We start from the raw sequence: 26,504 nt of genomic DNA on the forward strand, positions 1-26,504 counted from the left end.
AAAAATGTTTAATTAGATGACTAAAAAACTATTTAATTTTAATAAAAAAATTAATTAAATAAAAGAAAAGTAAATAAATAATAATCAAATAGTTAAAGTATAACTTATATCATAGTATTTCTAGCATGGAGAAATGTGCAGATGGGGACTTTTTTCAATTCCTTATAAAAAAAAGTAGATGTCTTCTTATAATAGAAAAGTTTCTAAATAATAAAATAGAAAATAGATGTTTTCTGTAATAAAATAATTAAATAAAAAAGCTATCGAACTAAGTAAAATGGAATAATTAAGAAAAACTATTTTGCTAAATTATAGACAAATTTATTTAATTTAAATAAAAATTTAAGTAAAATAAAAGAATAATTAAATAATAAAAATAATTGTAGAAAAATTCAATAATTAATATAAAAATATGTAGAACCATAAAATTTCCTCAGATTAAAAAATTAAAGAATCTTCTGTTCTATCACTTACTCTTTTGAACTACCAATACGATTTTAGATCCTATCTTGACAAGACCTTACCCGTCATGTATATTAAACTATTGGGTATTGCAAAAGTATCCCTAGTATTCACCAGAGCTCACAGAATTATAATTTTTTATATTGGATGCTTAAAATACACACATGCGTAGTGAAATCTGCATCTTCAATACTTACTGAAACCAGCGGTATTCTCTGGAATTCGCTAGGATCGCACGTGTTGAAGGAAAACACATGCAACAACCCCAAGAAACATTTAGCGACTTCTTCGATTAGAAAATAGACGTCGGCAAAAACAATAGTGTATGTTGATTCTATTTTGATTCTATTAGTTTAAAAAGGAAATGTGTTTTGAAACGTTTTTCTTTCAATTAGGTAAAGTGTATTTATATTACTGCAAAATCTTGAAGATTAGGAAATCCTAGGTGGCTCATCCCAGTCTTAAAGTACCATGGATCTTTCACCTAACTCAATTACTTTCCCAGATATCAAAAAGCTTCTAGAATAGAATTTTACCTATGTTTTCCCCTGCCAAAAAACCGTTGTTTTTTTAAGATTTTTCTTTAGATGGTTTTTTTTTCAAAATTAGGAATTGTTCTGGGCAGTGGACCTGCTAAATTTCTGCCAGTGTTGCAATGAACCGTGTGGAAATGAATAAGTACAAACTAAATAATTAAATTTGTCTATGGTTTTTCGGAGGGAAGATACACCTTTACCTGTTTGGTCCCATATGTTTTAAGTTTTGAGCCCAGTACAACTTCTGGGCAGTTCTACTTTTTGCAAGCGTTGCCACGTCGGACCATGTTAATAAAGAAGCAAACCTAATTACTTAAATTTGGCAATGCTTTTTTCGAATGAAAGCTACGCTTTCTTTAGCTGTTTGATGTCATATGTTTTTAGTTTTTTTTTTCATATTTTTTACCGACATTTTTTCTCTTTTTAATTTGGCGTCCACTGCAAAGAAAAACTGCACAACTGAATTGAGAGGAAATTTTTCATAAAAAATTGAATTCCCAACTTTTCCTAATTTTTAAATACATATGGTTGTGTAAATCTCTTTTCTGGCAATACAATCGGATTCAACTCTCACTGTCCTTGGTACTTGAACCAAGTGGGTCGGAAAATGCTAGTAATTATTGGTATGTTTCGACTTAAAAAAAAAAGCAATTAGTGTTTCCAACGCTTTTACTGTTATGTTTTGGCAAATCCTTGGATTCACCAATATTCAAGATTTTGCAATAACGTAGCCTACTTTCTTTTGAAACTCTGTGTAAGGTCAATTTTGTTTTAATTAAAATTCAAGATATAAAATAATTTTTTTTTTGTCTGGGCAGTAATTGGAGGATTGAGGATCTTGCTTACCAAAGTGAGCAATTTTCCTGTAATTTTTTTTTTTTGAATTATAAAAATGGGTGAGTTGCACCTTTTTCTGTCACTGAACCACTGCGACCTTGCTTCTCTGTAAAAAAAAAAAAGAAAGAAAAAAAGACCTATTCCTTGGGATTAAGGAGTTTGTCGGGTTAATTTGCTAAATGTAATCGAAGTTCATTAATTGGTTCGAATGATTGACACCAATTGAATTTCTTGTGTAAAGATATGGTTACGTTGTTTGACTTAATTTTACATAATAAACAAAAATATAAACTATTACAGATATAAATTGCTACGCTTGGGAAAAATTTTAAGTTTTGCTAAAGCGTAGCGATTAACGAAGAAGAAGAAAAAGAAGATTAATTACATAAATATTCCTAAAGGCATCCTAAATTAGTTAATTTTTTAATATGGTTCTTTATGTTCTTTGAAGAATTTTTTGTTTGTAAATTTTTGTTTTAAATTTTTTTGTTCCAGTTTGATTCATATAGTTTTGTTATTGGTTAATATTGGCAATATTTGTAAAGTTTTTTTTTTACTTTTTCTGCTTAAAAACTAAAATTTTGGACGGGGGTTTAAAAATCGGGCAAAATTCATTTATTCACTCGAAATTTTTTATCGTCTGTACTTTTGTGCAATAGACTTTTAACAATAGCTTTACTGTAGAATTTTGAGTCGATGGGAATTATTATACATACAAATTGAAAATCTACGGGAAAAGTTTTATATTTGGGAGTGAATCCACCCAAACTATCTCTAGAAAATCCTTAAGTTCGATGTCCCAACAGAGAAGTAAAACTTTTGTAGTTTGGTGAGCAGAAGAATAAGAGAGAAAAAAGAGGGAATCTCTTTCATGAAGGGGGGGGGGGTACTCGTCGGGATTCGATGCCTAACTGACTTGTTTTTGGTTGTGGATGCAGTGGCGGATCCAGGGGGTGCGCCCCCTAGCGTAGTCCAAAATAGTGTAATTTACTTAATTAACTCAAGTTTGCGTTAATTAAACTTGCTCCTAACGCAAGTTTATCGGATTAACCTATTTTGCCCCCCTTCCTTAAAAATTTTTTTCGGATCAACCTATTTTGCCCCCCCCCCAAAAAAAAATCCTGGATCCGCCCCTGTGTCGATGTCTCTTATGTTTTGGCACACTTGTTCTAGTTAGTTTGTCACCTCACGTATATGGTTACGGGATTAAGAGGCTTTCATACTTCATACGTAATTTTTATGTGCTAAGTGGTTAAGTTACGCTGCGTTAAGTATAGGATTTCGTATTGAAATATGTCCTTTCACACTAGGCTAACGAAAAGAATCTGACAAATCATCATAATCATCATCTAAGATCATCACTAACATCATAAATAAGCTACTCGGAAATTGAAATGCGGAATAGAGATAGAGATTCAAGCTGTGGCCAAGCGAGACGGCTTTCTACGCAAAATTGATTGATTTGATTCGAAAATTTATTAATTTTCCTTGTGGAACATTGACTTTGTTGCTGCTATGTTGACTTTTCCATAACGTAACATCAACTTACCTGACGTAAAAGTTTACGTAGATTTCGAGCCTACTTGGACTTATTTATTATTTTTTTAATAAAAATGGCTGGTCAAGCAATATAAGAGTTAACAATTGGATAAAATTCATTTTTAGAAAGTTACTAGATTCTCCTATCCTCAAAGCAATATAAGAAAGAGTTAAAAGGTTGAATAAAATTGACTGTCAGAAAATTACTAGATTCTCTTATCCTGAAAGCAATATGCAAAAGAGTTAACAATTGGATAAAATTGATTATTAGAAAGTTACTAGATTCTCCTATCCCGAAAGCAATTTTTTTCACTATTTTGCTAGAAGGTTGCTAGTTTTTTTATCTGATTTCATTTAATATACTTATTATTTAGTTTGAATTTAATCATTTTTGTTTTCTAGATGGTCATAGTCAAATGATTCCTGGTAGTTTAACGCCACCAGACAAAGTGAACGGTGACAGTGTGATTAGCCAGCATCCGCTGGCGGTGGCGGGGATGGCACCAACCCTTCAGGCCCCACCTTCGCCTCTATCAACCCCCTCGCCACCTGTACCATTCGATAGATATGGGTAAGATTTCAGCTCTGGACCTTGCCATACATTTTTAAAAAAAATGAATAACATGACGAATATAGTGCTAAAATGCCTACATCTCTTGCAGTTGCTAGTAATATAAACCATTGTGCACGAATAAAAACTTTTTTTTGCCTTTAGTCCTGAAGAATGGCACAAATTCCTAAAAATTACGCTTTTGGTCTGACTCAATTTGAGTTTTGAGCAGTATAGTCGATGAATCATATCGACCAGTTGATTAATCAAATTTTTCTTTTAAAACATTTTTGGAAATAAGCTCAGGTTTGAATATATTGAATATATTTGTATATTATATATAAATATATGAATATATTTTCAAAGATTCCACTTAAACTTTTGAAATTTTCATGTTGAAACCAGCGAAAAGGTCCATTATATCAAGAAGCAAATTTGACGATTTTGTCTATGTGACAAAAATCAATGGAACAGCATTGCAATTGTAAGAAAATGTCACTGGCAGTGTTACCAATGATGTAATCCATATGCGCAAATGACAATCACTTTTGTTTAATAAATTTTTGAAAATAAGCTCAGGTCTATCTATATGAATATATTTTCAAAGATTTTCTCTTGAACTCCCGAAATTCTTATGTTAAAACTAGTGAAAAGATCCATTTTATCAAGAAGAAATATTTACGATTTTGGCTGTTTGACGGGAATCAATGAAACAACATTAGAATTGTAGTTAAATGAAATAACCTTTTTTAGATTTTTTTTTTTTAATGGAACAGTTATATTTTTTAAATGGAATAGTTAACATATATTGCACATAGTGCTTTTTGCGCTAATTATTTAAGTGGTTTTATTTTAAAAAAAAAAAAAAAAAAAAATGGAATTTCGAGTATATTGGAAAAATAATTAAATTTTAATTAAAAAGGGCATGGTTACACACTTCATTACACAGTATTTTTTTGTTGTAGCTTATATATATATATATATATATAAATATAAAATGTGTTTTAGTATTCTTAGGCAATATTATTTTATGTATATGTTTTTCTCTTTTGAAAGTATTATATGGTATTTAACATTGACAGGCCTCCGCTTTACCGACCTAAAGAGCAACGATTAACCCGTGATGCTATGGTTCGATACCTTCAAGAAAGGGGAGATATGGTGCTAGTGATACTCCATGCCAAAGTGGCGCAAAAGTCTTATGGCAACGAAAAACGATTTTTCTGTCCACCCCCGTGTATATACTTATATGGAGATGGTTGGCGGAGGCGGAGGGAGATGATACAGCGAGAGTCAACGGCTAATGGCTCACCGGATCCGGAAGCGGCGTCCCAGCTCTGTGCCTTTATTGGCATCGGTAATTCGGATCAAGATATGCAGCAGTTAGACTTGAATGGAAAGGTAAGATATTTTTAAAGTTCTTAGATATTATTAAAGCTCTTTTCAAACTCTAGGAGTCAATTTTCCCTTCCAATGGGCATCTCCGGCAATTTTTAATTAATTCAAGGTTTCTGCCGCAATGATGCCAAATTAATTCAGATTTTCTGGATATTCTTTGTCAAACAATGCCCAACGGATAAACGGATTCTAACTTTAACTAATTTTCGAATACTTTCAAATTTAAATGTGAAGAAATGTCACTATATAATCTTACACAATCTGTGTAATCGTTACTTAGACAGCGCTATTGCGCTGCCTATGATTTTTCTTTCGGCTTTATGTGGCACGCTGATATCAATGCTATCTATTAACATAAATCGGCGAACCCACAAACAAATTAATTTAATAAAAAATCCTAAACAATTTCCAGAAATCACGTATATTCAAAGTTTAGTGCAACAAATTAGATCTTACAGGAGTCAAAGATCCATTCAAAATTACGAGCAAATAGACTATTAGAATAGAGCTTGGTATAATTATGAGATTGATCATCCTCTGCTGGGCGTGAGGGCCGGGGGAAGTGATGGCGGGATATATACTTCAGCGTTTGGGATGAATCTGACTGAAAAAAGCCGAGTGTATACGACCTTCACCTTCGCTCACACGAAAGCATGTTTACGCTATACTATTGTTATCTACAGCAGCTCATTTCCTGACAATTTTAGTAAAAGCCAAGCACCAGAACTTATATTTATGACTGTTTAATGTGTGTTTATTGTTTATAATGTATTGCGTAATGTTTTTAAATTCACCAAGTAGCGTATTTGTCAAATATTTACTTTTTTTACTACCGCCTGGATAGCACCTACTTCCATAGCACTCCCTCTTGACCCCTTCCCCCCCCCCAATTAAAAATACTCTAGCTACGTCCCTGGTAGCTCTGTCTGCTTTCCATAATTCTCCGTTGTAGTTTCCATAATTTTGTTTCTAAAGTGTTTAATCGTATTTTCATCATATTTGGTATATTTCATTATGATTAACCTAACTTCACTTCTTGAGTGTGGTCGGGATAACTAACAAGTACCAATAATATATATATATATATATATATATATATATATATATATATATATATATATATATATATATATATATATATATATATATATATATTTATTTATATATATATATATATATATATATATATATATATATATATATATATATATATATATAATAATGTAATAATTTGATTTTTTGTTTGAGAGAGATTTTGATGAATTTTAAGCGCGTAATAATAATAATAAAAAAAAAATAATCGAGAAAGAAAAAAACAAGCTTGTAAAGTTTTCTTCATTTAAGAATAAAATGTTAATAATTTTTTTTTAATGTATTATTATATTTTTTAAATTATTTTTTTACTGTGTCATTTTTGCATTGTTATATTTGTTCTGAAGTTTGAAATGATATCTCGAACGTTGTTTTCATTTGTGTGTGGATGTGACATCCATTTCTACTCACCTTAGATGTCTGAGCTTTACATTCTGTATTAAGAGCATGAATATCTTGAATATGCTGCGTTAAATGCTCAAAAAAAATATCTGAAGAATAACAACAGTTTTTTTTTTTGCTTTAACGCACTCTCCTCAGTAACCCCTATGAGCGTCACCATTGGGGGGGGGGGTATGGTAGGAAGCATTTCCCTCTCTAGATTTTTACCTCCCGCCAGATCGGAAAAATACACTTTTGGGTATTTTCAGTGAAAAAATATTCCTTTCTCCTCCCCTGTAGATTTTGGTAAATGTATTCCCCCCCCCCCTAGAATTTGTGTGAAATATTCCATTTTTGTTTTTTACGGCTAATTAACACTTTTCCATGAATTCTTAGTAGTCTTCGTTGTTAGTTATCAATTCTGTCTCTAGAAGTTAAGAGAAAATTGTTCGTAACAACTTTGAGGGCGTTCCTAAGCCTATCTCCAACTAACACAATTTGCATGAAATTAGCAATACTAGCCACTTCATGTGTCTCAACGTTTTGATATATTATAAAATTGTGTTAGTGTCAATCTAATCGTAATTGATTTCTATATTTTATTAAAAGAAAAATTCCAATTTTTAAAATAACCTCAAACTGGACTTAAAGCTAGTATGATTCTAAGGAGCTCAACACATTAAACGATCGTCCTATCTCCTCCATCACAAACTTTTGTATTTTATGTGCCCAAACTATTTAGAATTGAAAGTTGAAAATGGAACTATCGAGGAACATTTTCAGAACAGAACTGAAAGCGACAATTATGATTGTGAATTTCCTATTTCTGAGAATACCTTGGACTTCAACAATTCTGAGCAGGAAACTTGGACAGAGTCCAAGAAAGAATCGAGCGTGTCTGAATGCCCACTTGGGGTTTTTCGTAGCAGTACAATTTAAGTGAAAAGGACGTTGATATTGTAGCCGAAATTAATTTAGGTTGTTTTTGCTGAAAGCTAGCTAGAAAATATTTGCAAAATATGCATAATTTCTTTGATGTAGGCACCAAAAGGATGCTAGAAGAAGCCCTTCATAGAAGGAGTTCAGTTTCTAAGAAAATAATTACCGTAAATTGGGGAAACTTCACCGTTTATACTTCAATCTTGTTAAGATCCTGGAATAGCCTTTTTTGTGAAAGATTGTATATTGTTGAAGCAAATGTATGTGTTATTGAAAATAAAATGGACAAAATTATTGATGCTGCTTCTTGCTACTGGGTTTTAATAGAGTCTCGTATATTAGGAGAGAAATACAGCGAGGTCAGCTCATTTGTTTCGTCACGTGTGTACGACTCTCTGAAATAGCCTCCGGGATAGTGCTAGGGATTACGATAAACATCATCTAAATGCAGGGTCGGAGCAGGTTCCTTGTGAATATCTTTCTTTCTTCTTTTTTTTGAAGAGAAATACAGCGAGGTCGGCTCATTTGTTTCGTCACGTTTGTGCGACTCTGAAATAGCCTCCTGGACAGCGCTAGGGATTACGATAAACATCGTCTAGATGCAGGGTCTGAGCAGGTTCCTTATGATTTTTTTTTTTTTTTTTTTTGTCTTCTGATTATGCGATTTGATTAATTAATTGAGCCACTCTGCTGAGGTCATTTGATCTTCTAGTAGTAGTTATGTTTATTTTGTTGAGTTATTATTTTGTGAAATGTTAAAAATAAAGGAATCAATTTGTGTAAATTAAGATTTTTGATTTTTTTTTTTATTTAAGTTACTGACGCAAGTGTTGCATTTAGTTCTTGATATATTTAGTTTTATAGATTTAGTTTTGGTAGATTTGAGTATGAAATACGGGCAGCAAAACTTTACAATCAATAACTAAGGACTCAGCAGATGGAAAGTTTCTCACGGTTTTCCTTGAATGCTGTAAAATACAAACATAACTGTTTCTATGGAATTTTGTTTTATGTCAGCATTGCCATGTTCCTAAAAAAATATTGTTTGTGTCAGATTGGGAGAAGTGTAAATATTGTATGATCTATGTTAATCCGTTGTCCGTACGGATCATTTTCAATCAGCTAATTCAAAAGCAACTATTTATATTGTTTAGGTCTTTCCATATCATTTGTTTAAAACATAAGGCTAATTTTTAGCCTTTGTCCTTTTCGGCCAACCGTCGAAGGCTAAACGGAAAGTAGGTCGTCCACGGTTGGAGTGGGAGGATGTCGCAAATAAAGATTAAAGGGAAATGGGAAGTTCCTGGGAAGGTGTAAAGAGGGAGGCTATCTATAGATTAGGATGGAGGAGGAGCTTGCTTAGCTGTATTGGAATTCATTTAGATTTTAAATGTGTTTTATATCTATATATATATATATATATATGTATATATATATATATATATATATATATATATATATATATATATATATATATATATATATATATATATATATATATATATATAATGATATTACATTAATATTTCATCAATATACATTTTTATATGTTTTGAAAGTATTCCGTGTACAAATAACTGGTTATTAATTCCAGTAAAGAATAAAAAGGAAACAAAACATTTCTTAACTTTCTTCACTTATGCAAGTTAACATGAGATCTTTGGAATTACCGCACTCAGCTTACCTGAGGAATAAGGAGTTTTACATGAACATTTCTGAACTAACTGTCCCTCTCCTTTCCTATGAGTGGGAGGATGAACTATCCTAATTCATTTTGTAAGTGGCTAGATAGTTGAACCCTCCTAGCCGAGTGACTAGCGCTCCAGCCTTGAAATCCTTAGGTCAGAATCCTTAGCCTTGAAATCCTTAGGTTCGAGTCCTGGTATCACTGTTTATATGGTTTGGAACGGGGGTTAATGGTGCGATTCTGTAAGCTCAGCCAGAGTCGACCCAGCTCTAAATGGGTACCTGGAGAAATATGGAGGAAAAACACGGGAAGCTTTGGATGATTTTCCCCAGCCACGCATTGTACTCCCGGCCGAAGGCATAGAATCGGGAGATTGATACCTGGGTAACGCAGACCATTGGTCAGCATGCGATTTTTTTTTAAGTATGGTAAAATTAAAGCGGAGTTTTGATGTTTTTATATTGTGCCTAACAACTTAGGCCCAAGTTGAAAAAAACAAAAATAGTCTGTGTTTTAAGAGATAATATATGATAATTAAGAGTGTTCTTACTACCACGTTCGTATCCTGAATTTTGTTCGGGAGGGGGGGTCTACCAAAAGCAATTTACGAAACGCAACAAAAAATTGTTTACTTATATTTTTGATACTTCTGTTCGATTCGGTCAAAAAATTTGGGGGAGGGGGGAGGTGAAACCGTGTATCCCCTCCCCCTGTGGATATGGCCCTGCTTGCTACTGTCTTTTTATCTTTTATTATCAACTTCTTCAGCTTTTATTTTGCCTAAAAAGATAAAAAGATAAATGCGTGGAATTGGATATGACGTCTTTTGAATTACCACAGTCAACTTAACCTCAGGAGGAGGCAGGATGGTTAAAATTTGGCTGAGCTCCCTGTTTCTCTCCCCCTTTAGGCTTCCGTATAGGGGGTTTTGTGTTGTACTGGGACTAATAACCATAATAAATAATGAAAATCAGACCCGACGTGTTAATACATTTTTTGCCTGGATACTAATAAATTTACGATACAATTCATAGGTATAATTAATATAAGTATAAGCAAAATACTAAATATAATTAATAAGTTGTAATTTACTATAAAATGTAAATATTATAATAATATGTAACATTATTGAATTATATAATATTATAAGTTTATATAAACAGTAATAAAATATAGATATAATATAGATAAATAATAAACATTAGAGTAAAAGAGTAAATATAAATAAAATAAATCTATAAAATAGAAAATCTTTCTAGGATTCGGAAAAAGCGCAACATGTTTTAGACCTTCCTCTGCATTGTGACGCTGTATCGAGGCCATATCCAGTGAGGAACAAGGTTTGACCCTCCCCCCTAAATTTTTTGTCTAACCGGTAAAAACGTAACAAAAATGCATATAAACAAATTTTTAATGAGTTTTGTAAGTTTTTTCTACCTCCTCCAACAGCCCTCGAATAAAAATCCTGGATAGAGCGCAGTCTTGCGCTCTCCTCCTCCTCCTCTCCCCCAAAATAAACACACTCTACTCACCAATTTGAAAATTTGAAAAAAAAACTAAATTCCATGTCCACCCTCAAGATTTTGGAAAATATCAATTTTGAAACTAAAAACAAACATAATTTATTCCGTATATGAGGGAGAATGTGCCTTCCTCAACCCTCGCTCTTTGCGATAAAGTGTAATTTTTGTCACAATTCTTTAAAAAAGATTATTCAAACACATGGGTCGTTATAGTATATATTTTTGAAACGATTTATAATTGTTTGTTTTTATTTATAATGGGTGGTATATGTTTTATTTCAGCATTATTGTGCGGCTAAGACATTGTTCATATCCGACTCAGACAAGAGGAAACACTTTATGTTGTCTGTTAAAATGTTCTATGGCAACGGTCAAGATATTGGAGTGTTTCATAGCAAACGAATCAAAGTTATTTCCAAACCCTCAAAGAAGAAACAGTCTTTAAAAAATGCAGATTGTAAGTTTTTTTTTTTTTTTTTTTGCATTTAAATATTGTCTATTTTTCTGTCATTTTCTTCTTTATTTTTATCTACTTCATTCCTTAAAATAAATGGTTCGATACCAGAGTTGGAGTCAGATTTTTTTTTCTCCGGGGGGGGGGGGGGTGGGCAAATGTAGACTTTGCCGCTCCCTGCATCAATGCTGTAAATATTACAAATTTTCCCAAAAGTTACAATTTCAGATTTTTTTGCCCCCCCCCCCCCTGGACGTGCCATGCGGGGCGCTTGCTCCGCCTAGATCCGGCCCTGATCCATACTGAGCAGAATTGGGGGTGTTCTGGACATTAAATGATAATATATCAGGAGATTATTTTTGTATTGGGGAGGAATTCTTATATTGACAAAAAAGTGTAAAAATTAAGAGATCACGTACGTACATGTGCTATTGCTTCTTCGATTTTCCTTTTTTTATTTCTCTCTTATTTTCTTTACATTCTCCCCCCTGTACCCTTTTATCTTCTGTTTAAACCTTTGTATGGGTTCCTTTCTTATTATGCTCATCTCTCTTGTACTAATTTTCTTTTAGTTGTAATTATTGTTATTGATATGTACTATTTATTTCCAGCACTTAGAAAGTTGTAATATACATGAATGAATACATTCATGGAATGAAGGTCAAAAGATATCTTTGTCTCTATTTACAAAAGCAAACATTCAAAATTACAACTTTAATTTTTAGCCCTTAGAAAGTTGCAATATACGTAAAAGAATACATACATGGAATAAACGCCAAGATATCTTTGTCCCTATTTACACAAGCAAAAAGTCAAAATCGCACTTTTTGGGGGGAAAGCGTTGTCCTTACTCTAAACTTTTTTCGTTGTTGTATTTATTTTCTCTTGTTTTTGTTGTTGTTTTTTTCATTTTACACTCAGAAAGTTGTAATAGACGTGAAATAATACAATCATGGAATGACCGCCAAAATCGCAGTTTTTGGGAAACGTTGTCCCTATCTCAACTTTTTGGTTGTAATTATCCCTTTCTTTTGTGTTTTCTTTTTCATTTTTAGCACTTAGAAAGTTGTATTATACCAGAATCAATACCTATATGGAATGGACGTCAAAAGATATCTTTTCTTCTATTTAGAAAGAGAAAACAGCCAAAATCGCATTAAAAAAAAAAAAATAAAAAATTGCAAAAAAAGTAAAAAGTCAAAATCGCAATTTTTTCTCTCTAGCTTCTCTAGAATTAAGTATAGAAGCACCATTTTATAATTTTGGACTAAAATGAATTTGTAAACGCGCAGGAAGCATGATAAAAGAAGGGGAATAGGCAAAAAAATGGACGAAAGATATCATGTAGCCTACTAATAAAAGATAGAAAATACGAGCAAGGTAATGAATAAAATGCAAATAAATAAAGAGGAAGATCAGTGGTAAAAAAAATATACTCTCTTTTATCAACTATCATATGAATTTGTTTATTGATACTACTACTACTACTAACAACTCATCGCAGCACCAAGCCGCCTGAGGCCAACACAGCTACGCACGCTCCTCCTCCACCCCAATCGATTCAAAGCCTCCCTTTTTACACCCGCCCACGAAGTTCCCATTACTATCTCTGTATTTTAACTCCTTTTTTCTCTTTTCTTTTTTTCATTCCAAACGAATCAAATTATGAAAATAAAATAAGTCACTATCCCGGTAAATTAGAATTTCATTATATTTTAAAGTTGGTTTTGTTCGTTTGAGAAGGAAAAAGTAAAACAGTAAACAGATACATAATAATTACATAAGGAAAATTTTATATCAGTAAAGTCCCCATTCATTACTGCATATTTGCCCCCCCCCCCCCCCCGAAAAAAATTGTTTAACAATTCCTGGGGTAAAAACAACATCAACAGGAATTTCAAGTTATAGGTCACTAGTCCTTGGTTTTAACTTTGGATTATGGATTGACTTATCCTATGATTTTAATCTTTTATTCTATTAATCTTTTTATTATTTTAATTATTTAATTAAAATTGATTCCAATTTAATATATTTAATTTTAATTTGATTACATTATTCAAATTAAAAAAATTTATTTAAAATTGGCCTCACAAAAGTTGCAATTTTTAAATGTTTTTGGATGATTTTAATATTTTCTTCTATTATTCTTTTTTATTCTTTTATTTATCTAATTAAAATTAACTCCAATTAATATATTTAGTTTCATTTTGGTTAAATTACTCAAATTAATTTTTTTTTAAATTGACCTAACAAAAAGTTGCAATTTTTAAATGTTTTTGCATGATTTTAATCTTTTCTTCTATTAATCTTTTTTATTCTTTTAATTATCTAATTAAAATTGATTTCAATTTAATATATTTAATTTTATTTTGATTAAATTATTCAAATTAAAAACTTTTATTTAAAGTTGATCTAACAAAAATTGCAATTTTTAAATGTTTTTGCAGGATTTTAGTCTTTTCTTCTATTAATCTTTTTTATTCTTTTAATTATCTAATTAAAATTGATCCCAATTTGATATATTTAATTTTAATTTGATTAAATTATTCAAATTAAAAAAAAATATTTAAAATTGGCCTAACAAAACTTGCAATTTTTAAATGTTTTTGCATGATCTTATTAATCTTTTCTCTTTTTTGTAGTATGTATTGCAAGTGGGACGAAGGTTGCCTTGTTTAATCGATTACGATCTCAAACAGTCTCGACTAGGTATCTTCATGTTGAAAATAATAATTTTCATGCCAGCTCAACTCAATGGGGAGCCTTTACAATACATTTATGTAAGTCCATTTATTATTATTGTGTATTTTTAATTTTTAATATTTTTCTATTTTTAATATTTAGTATTTTTCTATTTCTAATATATAAAATAAGTATTGATATTTGTTTTTTAGTATTTCTAAATATTAAATATTATAAATAATATTTATTATTTTTGTTTTATTTGAACCTTTTTTTTCACCTACCTGAAGCTAAAGAAAAAGAAAGTTCCTGAGAACTTCTCCACCCCGCCCCCCCCCCCCCAAAGCAGTGGAAGCCGCCTACTGATTTTTTTTTATATATTTTCTAATCTTGTACCTCATCAGCCTATACCTCATCTAAAATAAGTAGTAAATATTAGGAATGGTGTTGTCTTAGTTTTGTGGTTTCGGGTGTTCAGGGGTTTCTACTATTGATGTTTTTCAGCGAAGTTAATTTTCTTCGTCTAGCATAATTTTGTTTCCTCTTTTTTAGTGTAGTGCAATCATAATTTTTTGTGCTTTATCTTAAACTTTGTGTTCCCTCTGAGACATTTGATTTGGGTGAGAAGCCTAAAGTAGCTGTAACTTGTGTCGAAAGGGCTTCTGTCATTGGATTTTTTTAGCTGCTTTATTTACTGACTTTTTAACCACGTTTTTTTTTTTTTTTTTTTTTTTTTTTTTTTTTTTTTTTTGACTGCTGCTACCACCAAACCCCCGTAACTACATATAGAGATCTATTTCGTTAGAAATTGATTCTCGATTTTGCGAATTTTTCCAAGATATATATGGTTGTGTAAGCTTCTATTTATACAATTCGAACAATTGGATGTCATTTTCACTGTCATTGGTGCTTTATGGCAATTTATAGTAGAGCTATGCCATATTTACTAACCATTTTTTTTATTTACATCGCTGACCTTCCTCCTCCTCCCTCCCAAATCTTTGGTTCTGGTAAACCTTACTTGGTGCGATTTGTAGCTCCTACCTTCCTCCTCCTCTCTCCCAAATTATTGGTTCTGGCAATTTTTATTTGATGCGTTTTGTAGCTCCTACCTTCCTCCTCCTCTCTCCTAAATTATTGGTTCTGGTAATTCTTATTTGGTGCGTTTTGTAGCTCCTACTTTCCTCCTCCTCTCTCTCAAATTATTGGTTCTGGTAATTCTTATTTGATGCGTTTTGTAGCTTCTACCTTCCTCCTCCTATCGCCCAAATTATTGGTTCTGGTAATTCTTATTTGATGCGTTTTGTAGCTCCTACTTTCCTCCTCCTCTCTCCCAAATAATTGGTTCTAGCAATTTTTATTTGATGCATTTTGTAGCTCCTACCTTCCTCCTCCTCTCTCCTAAATTATTGGTTCTGGTAATTCTTATTTGATGCGATTTGTAGCTCCTACTTTCCTCCTCCTCTCTCCCAAATAATTGGTTCTAGCAATTTTTATTTGATGCATTTTGTAGCTCCTACCTTCCTCCTCCTCTCTCCTAAATTATTGGTTCTGGTAATTCTTATTTGATGCGATTTGTAGCTCCTACCTTCCTCTTCCTCTCTCCCAATCTATTGGTTCTGGTAGTTCTTATTTGATGCGGTTTTGTAGCTCCTACCTTCCTCCTCCTCTCTCCCAAATTATTGGTTCTGGCCATTCTTATTTGATGCGTTTTGTAGCTCCTACCTTCCTCCTCTCTCCCAAATTATTGGTTCTGGTAATTCTTATTTGGTGCGTTTTGTAGCTCCTACCTTCCTCCTCCTCTCTCCCAAATATTGGTTCTGGTAATTCTTATTTGATGCGTTTTGTAGCTCCTACTTTCCTCCTCCTCTCTCCCAAATAATTGGTTCTAGCAATTTTTATTTGATGCATTTTGTAGCTCCTACCTTCCTCCTCCTCTCTCCTAAATTATTGGTTCTGGTAATTCTTATTTGATGTGTTTTGTAGCTACTACCTACCTCCTCCTCTCTCCCATATTGGTTCTGGTAATTCTTATTTGATGCGTTTTGTAGCTCCTACCTTCCTCCTCCTATCTCCCAAATTATTGGTTCTGGTAATTCTTATTTGATGCATTTTGTAGCTCCTAGTTTTCTAGGAAATGTTCTAAGCAAAGGTAGACATTACGTTCTATTATGACTTGCGTAAGCAGATAAATCCTTGGCTATATGGCTCTATGTCTTGTGTTCTATTATGACTTGTGTAAGGCATTAGAAGGTAATATCTTATTTTTTTCATCTATTTGTGAAAATTTTTTCAATTTTTTTTTGAGAAGTTCGGGAAAAATAATCCGTTGTATTGCGAAAAGTTTCGAAAAAATTCATGCGCATTAGCAAGAAAAAAAGAAGAAAAACCGTCAGTGGCTGTCAAAAATAATTGTGGGTAATCATTTCTGTAAACTATACTGAAAGTGAAACCATTTCAGTTCAGTTGATTAATAGTCATTAGTTGTTCTCTTTCCTTTTATGAATGATGATTTCTTCTATTGTTTTATACGATTGGTGTGACTGATTAGTCATTATGGCACATACTTGGTAGGGATGAAAATACAAGTAAATTCACCTAGATACAAAATTGACTTCTTTTTTTTAACCTAGTTCTGAAGAAATTTTCCTTTTTGAATGTGTATTCCATAATTTTCTCATCTCTTGCTAACATTGAAAATCTGATTTAAAATGATCAGCCCTCGCTTGCTACACTCCCCCCCTCCCAAAAACATCTGGCGCAGGAGCATACACAGGAATTGTTTTCCAACAATGAAAAAATCAATAATTTGAACAAGAAGTGCCAGGAAATTAAAGAAAATGTATCATTGCAATGGGGGGGGGGGACTACGTGTGTTCTTGGTCTGGTGCCCATGCAGATTAACATTTTTGTACAGAAACGAAGGTCCAAGTTGAGGTACATATGCAGGGGGAACAGAGGTGGTTTTAGGGTGTGGGGGACAGTGCCCATGTACAGAATAATATGGGTGCAAAATTTTAAATAAATAATTTGTAATTTTGAAATTTAATTTTTATTAAAACAACGTAGAGGGCACAGTTAATAACAAAAATAGTTCATAAATTATTAACTAAATAATAAAATAAACTAAAAAAATAAATAATAATAATTAATTGATTCAAATTAATTTTGTAAAATTTCACCTGAAAATTTTTAGGGAGACAGGGGGAGGGATAAAATCAAGATTTTGATCGTGTGCAAAAGAGGCCAGAACCGCCACTGAGGGGAATTGAGCCTTCAGGCTTGTTGCCTCCCTTAAAATCCAGGGGACATTAAACAACTATTGTCAGATAAGTGGTTAACTTTTAAAAATAGCTTTTTTTCAAGTGTTATCATGTATGTTCGAATATTAATTGAAGTCCATATAAAATTTAATAGGTAAAAAAATAAGGGTCGTTTTTCTTTACTTATGGATACTAAAACGATGATTTAGTATAAAAAAAAATCCCAGCGCAAAAACTAATTTTGGGGCATTAATCTAATTTAACATTTCTACTTATATTTCGAGGATATTTCTCTAAAACTAAAGTCACCCTTCAACTAGATATTACTCAGTTCAGCAAAGTTCACCAAAAAGGTGATTTAGTATAAAAAAAAAATCCCAGCGCAAAAACAAATTTTGGGGCATTAATCTTATTTAACATTTCTGCTTATATTTCGAGGATATTTCTCTAAAACTAAAGTCACCCTTCAACTAGATATTACTCAGTTCAGCAAAGTTCACCAAAAAGGTGATTCAGTTAAAAAGAAAAAAAAAGAAACTACATAAAATTACGGCTGGTCAGTGTGAAATACAGTGCTCAGTGTTGTTAAATAAGTAATTTATTTCTAAAAACAGTAATTTGTTTTGCAAAAAGGAAATTTAAATACGGAATATAATCTTAGGAAAGAGGCCCACAATAAAAAAGAAACAAATACGGCGTGCCAATCTGAAATACATTGTTCAATGTTGTCAGATAAATTGTTTACTTCTACAAAGAGAATTTTTTTACAAATTGTGACTACAATTTAAAGTTGTGACTACATGATATAAAAATGTCAGAAAAGTCCCACGACATTAAAAAATAAGAAGAAAAAACTACGGCAGGTCAATGTGAAATACAGTGCTCAATGTTGTCAGATAAGTGGTTTACTTCTAAGAATAGTCATTTTTTTCGAAAATAATTTGACTTAGGGATATAGCCTTGCCAGAAAAAAAGTCCCCTAATATTAAAAAATAAACAAAAAACTACGGCAGGCCAATGTAGAGTACAATGTTCAGTGTTGTTCACTTCTAAGAATAGTCATTTTATTTCGAAGAAATTTTTTTTTAGGGATATCACCTTGCCAGAAAACAGTGAACGAAATGGAAAAAAAAAAATTACGGCGGGCCAATTTGAAATACAGTGTTTAATGCTGTCAGATAAATGGTTGGCTTCTAAAAATAGCAATTTCAAAAAAAAAAAAAGTTTTGACTACGGGATATAACCTTGCCAGAAAACAGTCCCACGATATGGAAGTCAATCAGCGTAAAAGAGCCGTGTGAACTGCCACCAAGCATGTGAGAATGTTCATTGACTGAGAGGCTCGTGATTTTAATTAGATACTGTTGAAACAAAATGACTTGAATTTAAAAATGGGAGAAGAGCGTGCGAAACTGGTGCACCCACAACATGGGTTATTCCGCCAAGATGACATGCTAATTGATAGCGGAATCCTTGTAAATTGCCCGCTTTGGCATTCATAAGATGCTTTCAATAACTGAGAAACAATCAGCCTGAATTATGTCATGCATATTTTGTCGCCGTTTCGGCTAAAGGTCGTATATGATATTATCATACATCTGACATAATGACCAAAACTTGTTCTCAAAGCTAAAAAGCTAAGCTGTTCTCAAAGGGAGGAACAAACAATGGCAGTTCTGGCCTTACTTGCGTTTTGGCCAAAATCTTGATTAGGGCCCCCCCCCCCTTTCTCTTACAAAATTGTCAGACCAAATTTTTATTTATTAACAAATTATTTTCAATTTATTAATTAATTGATAATTTATTAACAAAATTATTTCTAATTTATCATTTAAACTTTTTAATTATTATTAATTATTTAAATGTGGTAATTTTAATTATTATTACTTCTTTATTTTTATTTTTCACATGATGTTTATTTTTTTATTAAATGTGCTCTCTACTTTATTTTAATAAGAATAAAACTTTAAAATTACAAAATGATTAACACTGTTAGATTTTTTTCTTGAAATTTTGCGCCCCTAAAGCTCCTGCGCTCGGGACAAGTGCCCCCTCTGTCCCTCCCCTAAACCGCCTCTCTGTGTGGACCAGAAGAATGGAATTGCAATTAAATATGGATTGCCCTGATGACTCTTCCTTTGAATGCAGCTCAACAAGCGGTTTATGGCAATTATTTCGCATGTTTTAAAAGCCCTTTCCCCATGGGCTGTGTGGGGCCATGTTACCCCCAGAGGCATAGTTATTGGACGTTTCAACCATGTTAAATCAAATGACCATCTCAAAAATTTTGACAGGATTTCCTTGGGGGAAAGGGCCGGGGAGGGGGGTTATCTCAAATAAATATATCCCAACAGGGGTTTGACTGGTATTCCCTTTTGGAGGGACTTGTTCAGAAAGAGGGAGTCTAACTAAGGAAAATTCACTAAAGATGAGCTATTTTTAATGAACTTTAAAAACAAAATCTTATCCTGAAGGGTGTATCTGACATTATCATACGTCTGAGGTAATGACAAAAGCTGCTTGCTAAGCTATTCTCAAAGGGAATATCAGCAGGATAATATAGACCAGAAAAATTGAAGGTGATCAAACATATATTGTCCCGCCGATTCTCTCTTTTGAATGCATCTCAATAAGCGGTTGTTGGGAATTGTTTCAGATGTTTTAAAACATCAGACGCAAATATAATTCTCATTTACATTTGGAGCTGACCAAACATGTATCCAGGATTTTCTTTTAGCGAGGGGGTAATAATAGTAAAAACAAATCCTAATTTGAATAAGAAGTGCCCAAAAATGTGGGAATTTAGGATTTCAGGGGGAGCTTAGTCCCCGTTGCGTATGACCCTGATATTGAAATAAAACTAGAGAAGAGTGAGAGTGAAAGTGAGACTAAAATTTGATTGCGCCAATTTCGTCGATCCAAGAGTTGGTAATTCTTAACTATAGAAGAAATACAATTTACTTGAATTATAGTGAGTGAATCAATGCCTTTGTCCACATGCAAAATGAGTTAGAAGAAGATAGTTCTTTCAACCTACAGTGTGGGGTTATTATAAATTATTTGGTTGTCCCCATCCTTGTCTCAGGTTACTACTTTTTTTGCTTTCTTTCTTTTTATTTTTTTCCTTTTCTATTCTTTTTTCTTCTTCGTTCGTCTTCTTCTTTCTCTTTTTGAGGAGCGTGCATTTTTTTTTCCGTATTTAGGGAATGATGGAATGGGTCCAAGAATGATATAACAGGTCTTTTGAGACTCATTAGAGCAAGACTAGAAGAGCAAGAAATCCAGAAACGGGGATGTGAACTAGGTCTATCCAAGAATTTAGTATTATACAGTCAAGTTAAACCTAGATATGAACCGGAAGTCTGTTTTAAGTTGAATATTCCGGTTAAATTTATAAGGTTATGGATCCAGTTGAGAGCAAACTGTCTGCCACTGGGGGAAGTAACTGTTGGTAACGTAGGGGAAGAACTGAGGTAAAGAAAAATTGGCCGGAGGCGGATTGGGCCATTTTCTCCTGCGGTGCCGCGAGCTAGTTCAAAGTTCAAGTAAAATTGCAACAATCGACGCATGAATCTTTCTTTTCATCAGTAGATATACTTATTTCTTTCCAGTCAATGGCAGATTGTTAATATTTCATATTTTGAGTTTTTACGTTTTATATAATTTTGATTTTAAATTTAATTTATGATTTTATGATCATAAGGATTTTGAGTGGTTTTCAGCCTTCTTTTTTTTCTTTTCAGCCTTCAAATTTTCTTTTCAGCCTTCTTTTATAGTGAATAAAGTAATCAATCAATTTATTCAATCCATAGATTTACAACAACAAATAAACACTTCAACATAGTCTCTACAGCCACACATACAGTCTCTACATAGTCTATACACATATGTATAGACTATGCACATATGTATATACACATATACACATAGTCTATACACATATATATGTATAGACTGCATATATACTGTATAGACTACATAGTCTATACATAGTCTCTACAGCATAGGCTCTACAGCCACGAAAAAAAAAAAAAAAACAGTGGAGAAACGAAATTTCTTTCTAGTTGACGAAGTCAAAAAAGTTGAGGAGTCAAATCAGAAGAGTTCATAGTAAAAAATGGCCAATGTTCTCATTTAAAGAAGGTTAAGATTTTAATTTAGATTTTTAAGATGGCAATTATTTTGGTTATGCATCTTGCACATTTCCAGTTACCAGTGAATAAACATTATTTTATTCCAGTAGATGATATGGAATCAGAATCAGAAGAGTTCACTGTCAAAGATGGCTATATACATTATGGTGCTACGGTGAAACTAGTCTGTAGTGTAACGGGCATGGCCCTACCCCGACTTGTGATACGGAAGGTAGACAAACAGATGTCAGTTTTAGATGCAGATGACCCAGTTTCCCAGTTACATAAATGTGCCTTCTATATGAAAGACACTGATAGAATGTACCTGTGTCTCTCTCAAGAAAGGATAATTCAGTTCCAGGTAAAAATTTCTTTCCTTTTTCTTTAGCTTATTAAGGTTTTTCCAAACAATGCAGAGGTCAGGGGGGGGGGGATCTGTAGAATTCACAATTTCTGATTATGTAAATTCCATTGAATCTGTATATGTCTCTTTCCAGGGCAAAATGTTTTTTCTGAAATTTCCGGGAAAGTTGTTGTTGGCGTTTAGATTTCTGTCGTTTAATCTGATCTCTTATCAAAGCATTACATGTTATGGGAAGATCACAACTTATTTTAATTTTTAACCTTTTTATATTTTTTGTTATTGTTTGTTTTAGGTTCTTTTTTGTTTATTGAGGCTAAAATGGGAAAGCGGTCCATTTGGGCTTATGATAGTCGTTTTATCAGTAATAGATCTTATGTTGTCTTATATTTGTTAGCACAGCTTTTCCGAAAAGGGCCTTTTAAAAAGCAAAAAAAAGTCACTTGTTAAGTACACATACAAATATGGTACGAAGGAATTTACAAATCAGTTGAAAGAGTGATTACACCTACATTTCCCTGCTGATTCTCCCTTTGTAAACAGCATAGTAAACATTTTTTAGCAGTTTATATCAGAAGTTTGAAAATGTCAGATACGACCTTTAGTCGTGAAAGCGATATTTATTTATTGAATATTATATATTGATTTTTATTTATATATTTGATTTTATTTATACATTTGAATTTTATTTATTCATAATTATTAATTGATTTGATGGGTATTGTTTCTGGGCATAGCCCTTTTCTCATCCATTTTTATAAGATAAAATGACTTATTTCACGAAAACGAATCTTATAGTTACCATTTTGAGTGGCACTTTTTTTCCTGATTTTTTGCTTATTTAGTTATTAAATTTTCAGGCAACGCCATGTCCAAAGGAGCCGAATAAAGAGATGATAAATGATGGAGCCGCCTGGACAATAATTAGTACAGATAAAGCAGAATATCAGTTCTTCGAAGGAATGGGCCCTGTTCGAACTCCTATCACTCCTGTGCCTATTGTACATAGTTTACATGTAAGTTATCTTCGATTTTTTTGCTTCATTTGTCTATAATCGTTCGAAAAAATTTTCAATAAGCCAATAGAAGAACACTCCCGGTTATGGTGCCATAACCATAGAGATAAAAGTACACAGTCACACGGTGATGTTCCTCTCCCCCTTTGAACTTGTCCCTCACTCGTCTCTTGACTATTCTACATACCATCTTCATAACGCAGTAAAATTCGGATTCCTTTCTGTCCAGTTAGGTCAGACTCCAATCCCCTGTTTGGTTCTGATAATGCCGCTCCACCTCCGCCTTAGTCATCTAAAGTATCACTCGTTTGGCCAATTTGGAATTGTGTGTTGTACTGTTTATTGCGGATGGAACTTTGCTCTGTCCTGGTTTTCGGTGGGTTTTCAGTGAAGGGTTGCTGCGTTTTCGTTTTCTTTTAGTGTGTTTGTGTGTGTTCTCCTTTTCGGTTGTTGTTTTCTCCTGTATTCCCGCCTATAGAGCTTGTGACTCAAGACCAATGGAATTCAAATTCCACTTCCCTGATACGATCAGGTTCCAATCCCCTAATTACTTCTCATGCTATCGCTCCGTCTTCGCCCTAGTCATCTAAAGTGCCACGCGTTTGTTCCCTTGTTTTTTTTTATGCTTCCTGTGTTGTCGATGTCTCTGAGCCAAGTAGAATTGTTTTTTACATTGTTTCTTGTGTATGGCACTTTGCTCCGGCTTGGTTGTCGACGGGTAATCATTGAGGGCTGGCTACTTGTCATTTCCTTAATAGTGTTTTTTTTTTTTTTTTTTTTTTTTTTTTTTTTTTTTTTTTTTTTTTGCCTCCTGCATTCCAAGTCATACAGCATGGAACTAAAGATCAACAGGACTCAAATGAAATTAGAATGACTTTAAATCGGAACTCGACCCCTTGTCGGCGTATCTTAGGCTATACGTTGTTGTGGCGTGCCGCAACAGTCTTCCTGAATTAGCTTAAGAATGCCGCTCATGTGCGCCCACTGCCACCCACCCGACCTACTACCCCTTGCTGACTTATCTTGTCCTACGGAACAGCTGCTGAATTGGCTCAAGAATGCCATCCAATATACACCCACTGCCTCTTGCACGCTTATCTTGTCGTATGGAATAGTCTTCCTTAATAGGCTCGAATGCCACTCGATTTGCACCTTAAAAAAATCGTTAGAGATATTTTGGTTTCTTTATAATATTTTTAATTTTTGTATTTATCTATTGTTTTTCTTTTTAATGGAAACTTCAACTGTATTTTCCAAATGAAATTGATTTGGCTTTTTTCCTTTTCTTTGTATGCTCTGTTTAATTTAGCTTAGTTCATTGTGTTTTATGTTTTTTTCGTTTTTGTTTCGTTGATAGAGACTTCCGGACGTGAAGTCGAAATGTTTGGATTTCTTTATTATTTAAAGTCTGTTGCTTTTTTTTTTATCCACTGCTTTGTTTAAAATATTATACCCGTTTTCACTATATTTTCATTTGTTAAATTTAGCAAAAAGCAATGTTACTCAGAAAATATTAGATCAGTAACAGTAGTCTTTCTAACTTTCTCTTATAGCGTTGAAGAAGAGAGGCAATTGTCCTTTCGAAAGAGCTATTTATTCTAAGCGAGGACCACTCAGACCCTTCGGTTGAGTGTCGGAGGGGAACAGGGTCCCAAGCCATCTCTCTGTTCTTAATATCTATTCTCAGTCCAAACAAAACGCGCTTTTTAAGCACCTCACTCCCTGTTTCTCCTCACCGCTCTCTTATAAAGTTTTGCGATCCACTCTTTCCTTTCTTTCTTCCCTTTTTGTATAGCCGCAGCTGACATACAAGATAAAATGTCATCTTTTAAGTTTTGTAATATATCAAATTCATATCAGACCAACCCATGTAAATAGTTAGTAATTGGGTGTAAAAGATAATTTAATTGTGGTTTGCTTACCCAATGGAGTTCTCATTTACTTGCGATTCGTGGGACTTTCCCACGACTCAAATAAGCTTGTGATATATCTTGGTGTTTTGTGATATTTTGGGACAGATGTAGTGAATAACTGTGAATTCATCTATAGCAAGAATTCATCATTGATATCTCTCTTTCTTTCTCCTTCTCTCTCTCTCTCTCTCTTTCTCTCTCTCTCTCTGTCTTTTCTTTTTTTTCTCCTTTACAGCTGAAACTAACTAATGTATCTTATCCTTAATTTTAATTCTAACTTAATGGGAACTCGACCCTCGGTCGAGCCATTATTTTAGCTTATAAAAACGAGAACTTAAAATGTTTTTTTCCTCCCTCTCCTCCCCCTCATCAGTTTTACTACTGATGACGGTCACTGTATATGTGACCGGAATATTTGGTATTTTTTGTGAAATTTATTTTACACTGTCTATTAAAAAGGATTTTATCCCTATTTTGAATTTTTATTTTATCGTCATGGAAAGGCAGTGTGGTCTCCGAAATTATCTACCTCCCCCTCTCGCTCAGTTTTTAGTTGTTTCTGTGCTTCACTTGAAAATGATATAATTATAGAAGAGCCTTGATATATATATATATATATATATATATATATATATATATATATATATATATATATATATATATATATATATATATATATATATATATATATATATATATATATATATCATTTCTTGATTATTTCAAAGGTTTCACAAGGGAAGTTTCTCTTCTCGACAAGTGCTAGTGAAAAGCCAAATTTACATAAAATATATATTTATTCTGACGTTGGATATCCTATTTGTAATATTAGATTAGATCATTCTGCAATAAAGAGGCCTAGACGGAGAAAGAAAATCTTCCATGAGAATGATGCAGTGGTATCCTACTCACAAGACGAAAAACCCGAGGGGCCGCCCACTTTCCCTTACTTGGTTTGCAGCTTTGTGTGCCGTGTGTGCTGCACAGTTCCGCAACTTCAGGCAGAGGCCCCACAACGTTTGGTACAGTTTTATTGCACCTAGCTCACTTTCCCCGCTATTGGTACAGGCCACCTAGTACGTCTGGGTTCTGGAAATCGGCGACACCTCAGTAAAACCCTTTATTAGTCCCTTTCCCTCCCTGTTTGCCTCAGTTTGTCGGTGAATACTTGCGAAACATGGCTCTGTGAATACTTGTCCAAACATGAAACACATTTGATACCGCGCGTACTGACCCTGGGAATATACGTCAGAACCTCAGTTTAGTTGTTAGTCGTTGGACAAAAAAAAACAGATTTTTCCATAGGCTTCTCGTGATGTGTACATCGTTATCGCGCATGCGCAAAGGCGGAGTATGAATGTTGTGTGGTTTTAAATATGTTTCACATTTTTTTAACGGAGAGTATAGCCTTTGTCGATACCGTATATTCTGTCTACTGTGACTTGCACGGACATGGTGTGCTCATATGTAAGGCTACATCGGCAGTAGCAAGAATTATTCACTTATTGCTAAATTGTTTAATATTTTTGGATTTTTCTTATGAAAAACAGGTTAAATTTTTAAAATTTGACTTTATTGTAAAAATTTAGTTTTGGATAGCGTATTGGGCTAAGAAATGTTTAGGTTGCTACTGTTTTGTTTGCTAGCGTTAACTAGACTAAAAATTAGTCTTCTGCATAGTTTCTACTTGGTGGCAATTTATTTAAATTCGAGATCCCTGTTTCTTAGTATGTCTTCG

The 26,504-nt window shown here is 33.1% G+C and overlaps 1 protein-coding gene across 7 annotated transcripts in view; it reads left to right on the forward strand.

The window, feature by feature from the left end:
* Positions 1-26,504, forward strand: part of Su(H) (recombining binding protein suppressor of hairless) — a 123,650-nt gene that overhangs the window by 88,782 nt on the left and 8,364 nt on the right. For 6 of the 7 annotated variants that reach the window (XM_089101800.1, XM_089101804.1, XM_089101807.1 and 3 more), the window contains 6 exons: positions 3,777-3,945; positions 5,007-5,325; positions 11,227-11,401; positions 14,041-14,178; positions 21,584-21,837; positions 22,698-22,853. In XM_089101800.1, the coding sequence (XP_088957926.1) occupies positions 3,777-3,945; positions 5,007-5,325; positions 11,227-11,401; positions 14,041-14,178; positions 21,584-21,837; positions 22,698-22,853 (1,211 nt within the window). The remainder of the gene's footprint in view (positions 1-3,776; positions 3,946-5,006; positions 5,326-11,226; positions 11,402-14,040; positions 14,179-21,583; positions 21,838-22,697; positions 22,854-26,504) is intronic. The other variant, XM_089101806.1, reaches the window with a different exon arrangement.

This window comes from Artemia sp. Qi Xiang Cuo, chromosome 15 (genome assembly GCF_049724085.1).
Source record: "Artemia sp. Qi Xiang Cuo chromosome 15, ASM4972408v1, whole genome shotgun sequence".
Lineage (NCBI taxonomy): Eukaryota > Metazoa > Arthropoda > Branchiopoda > Anostraca > Artemiidae > Artemia > Artemia sp. Qi Xiang Cuo.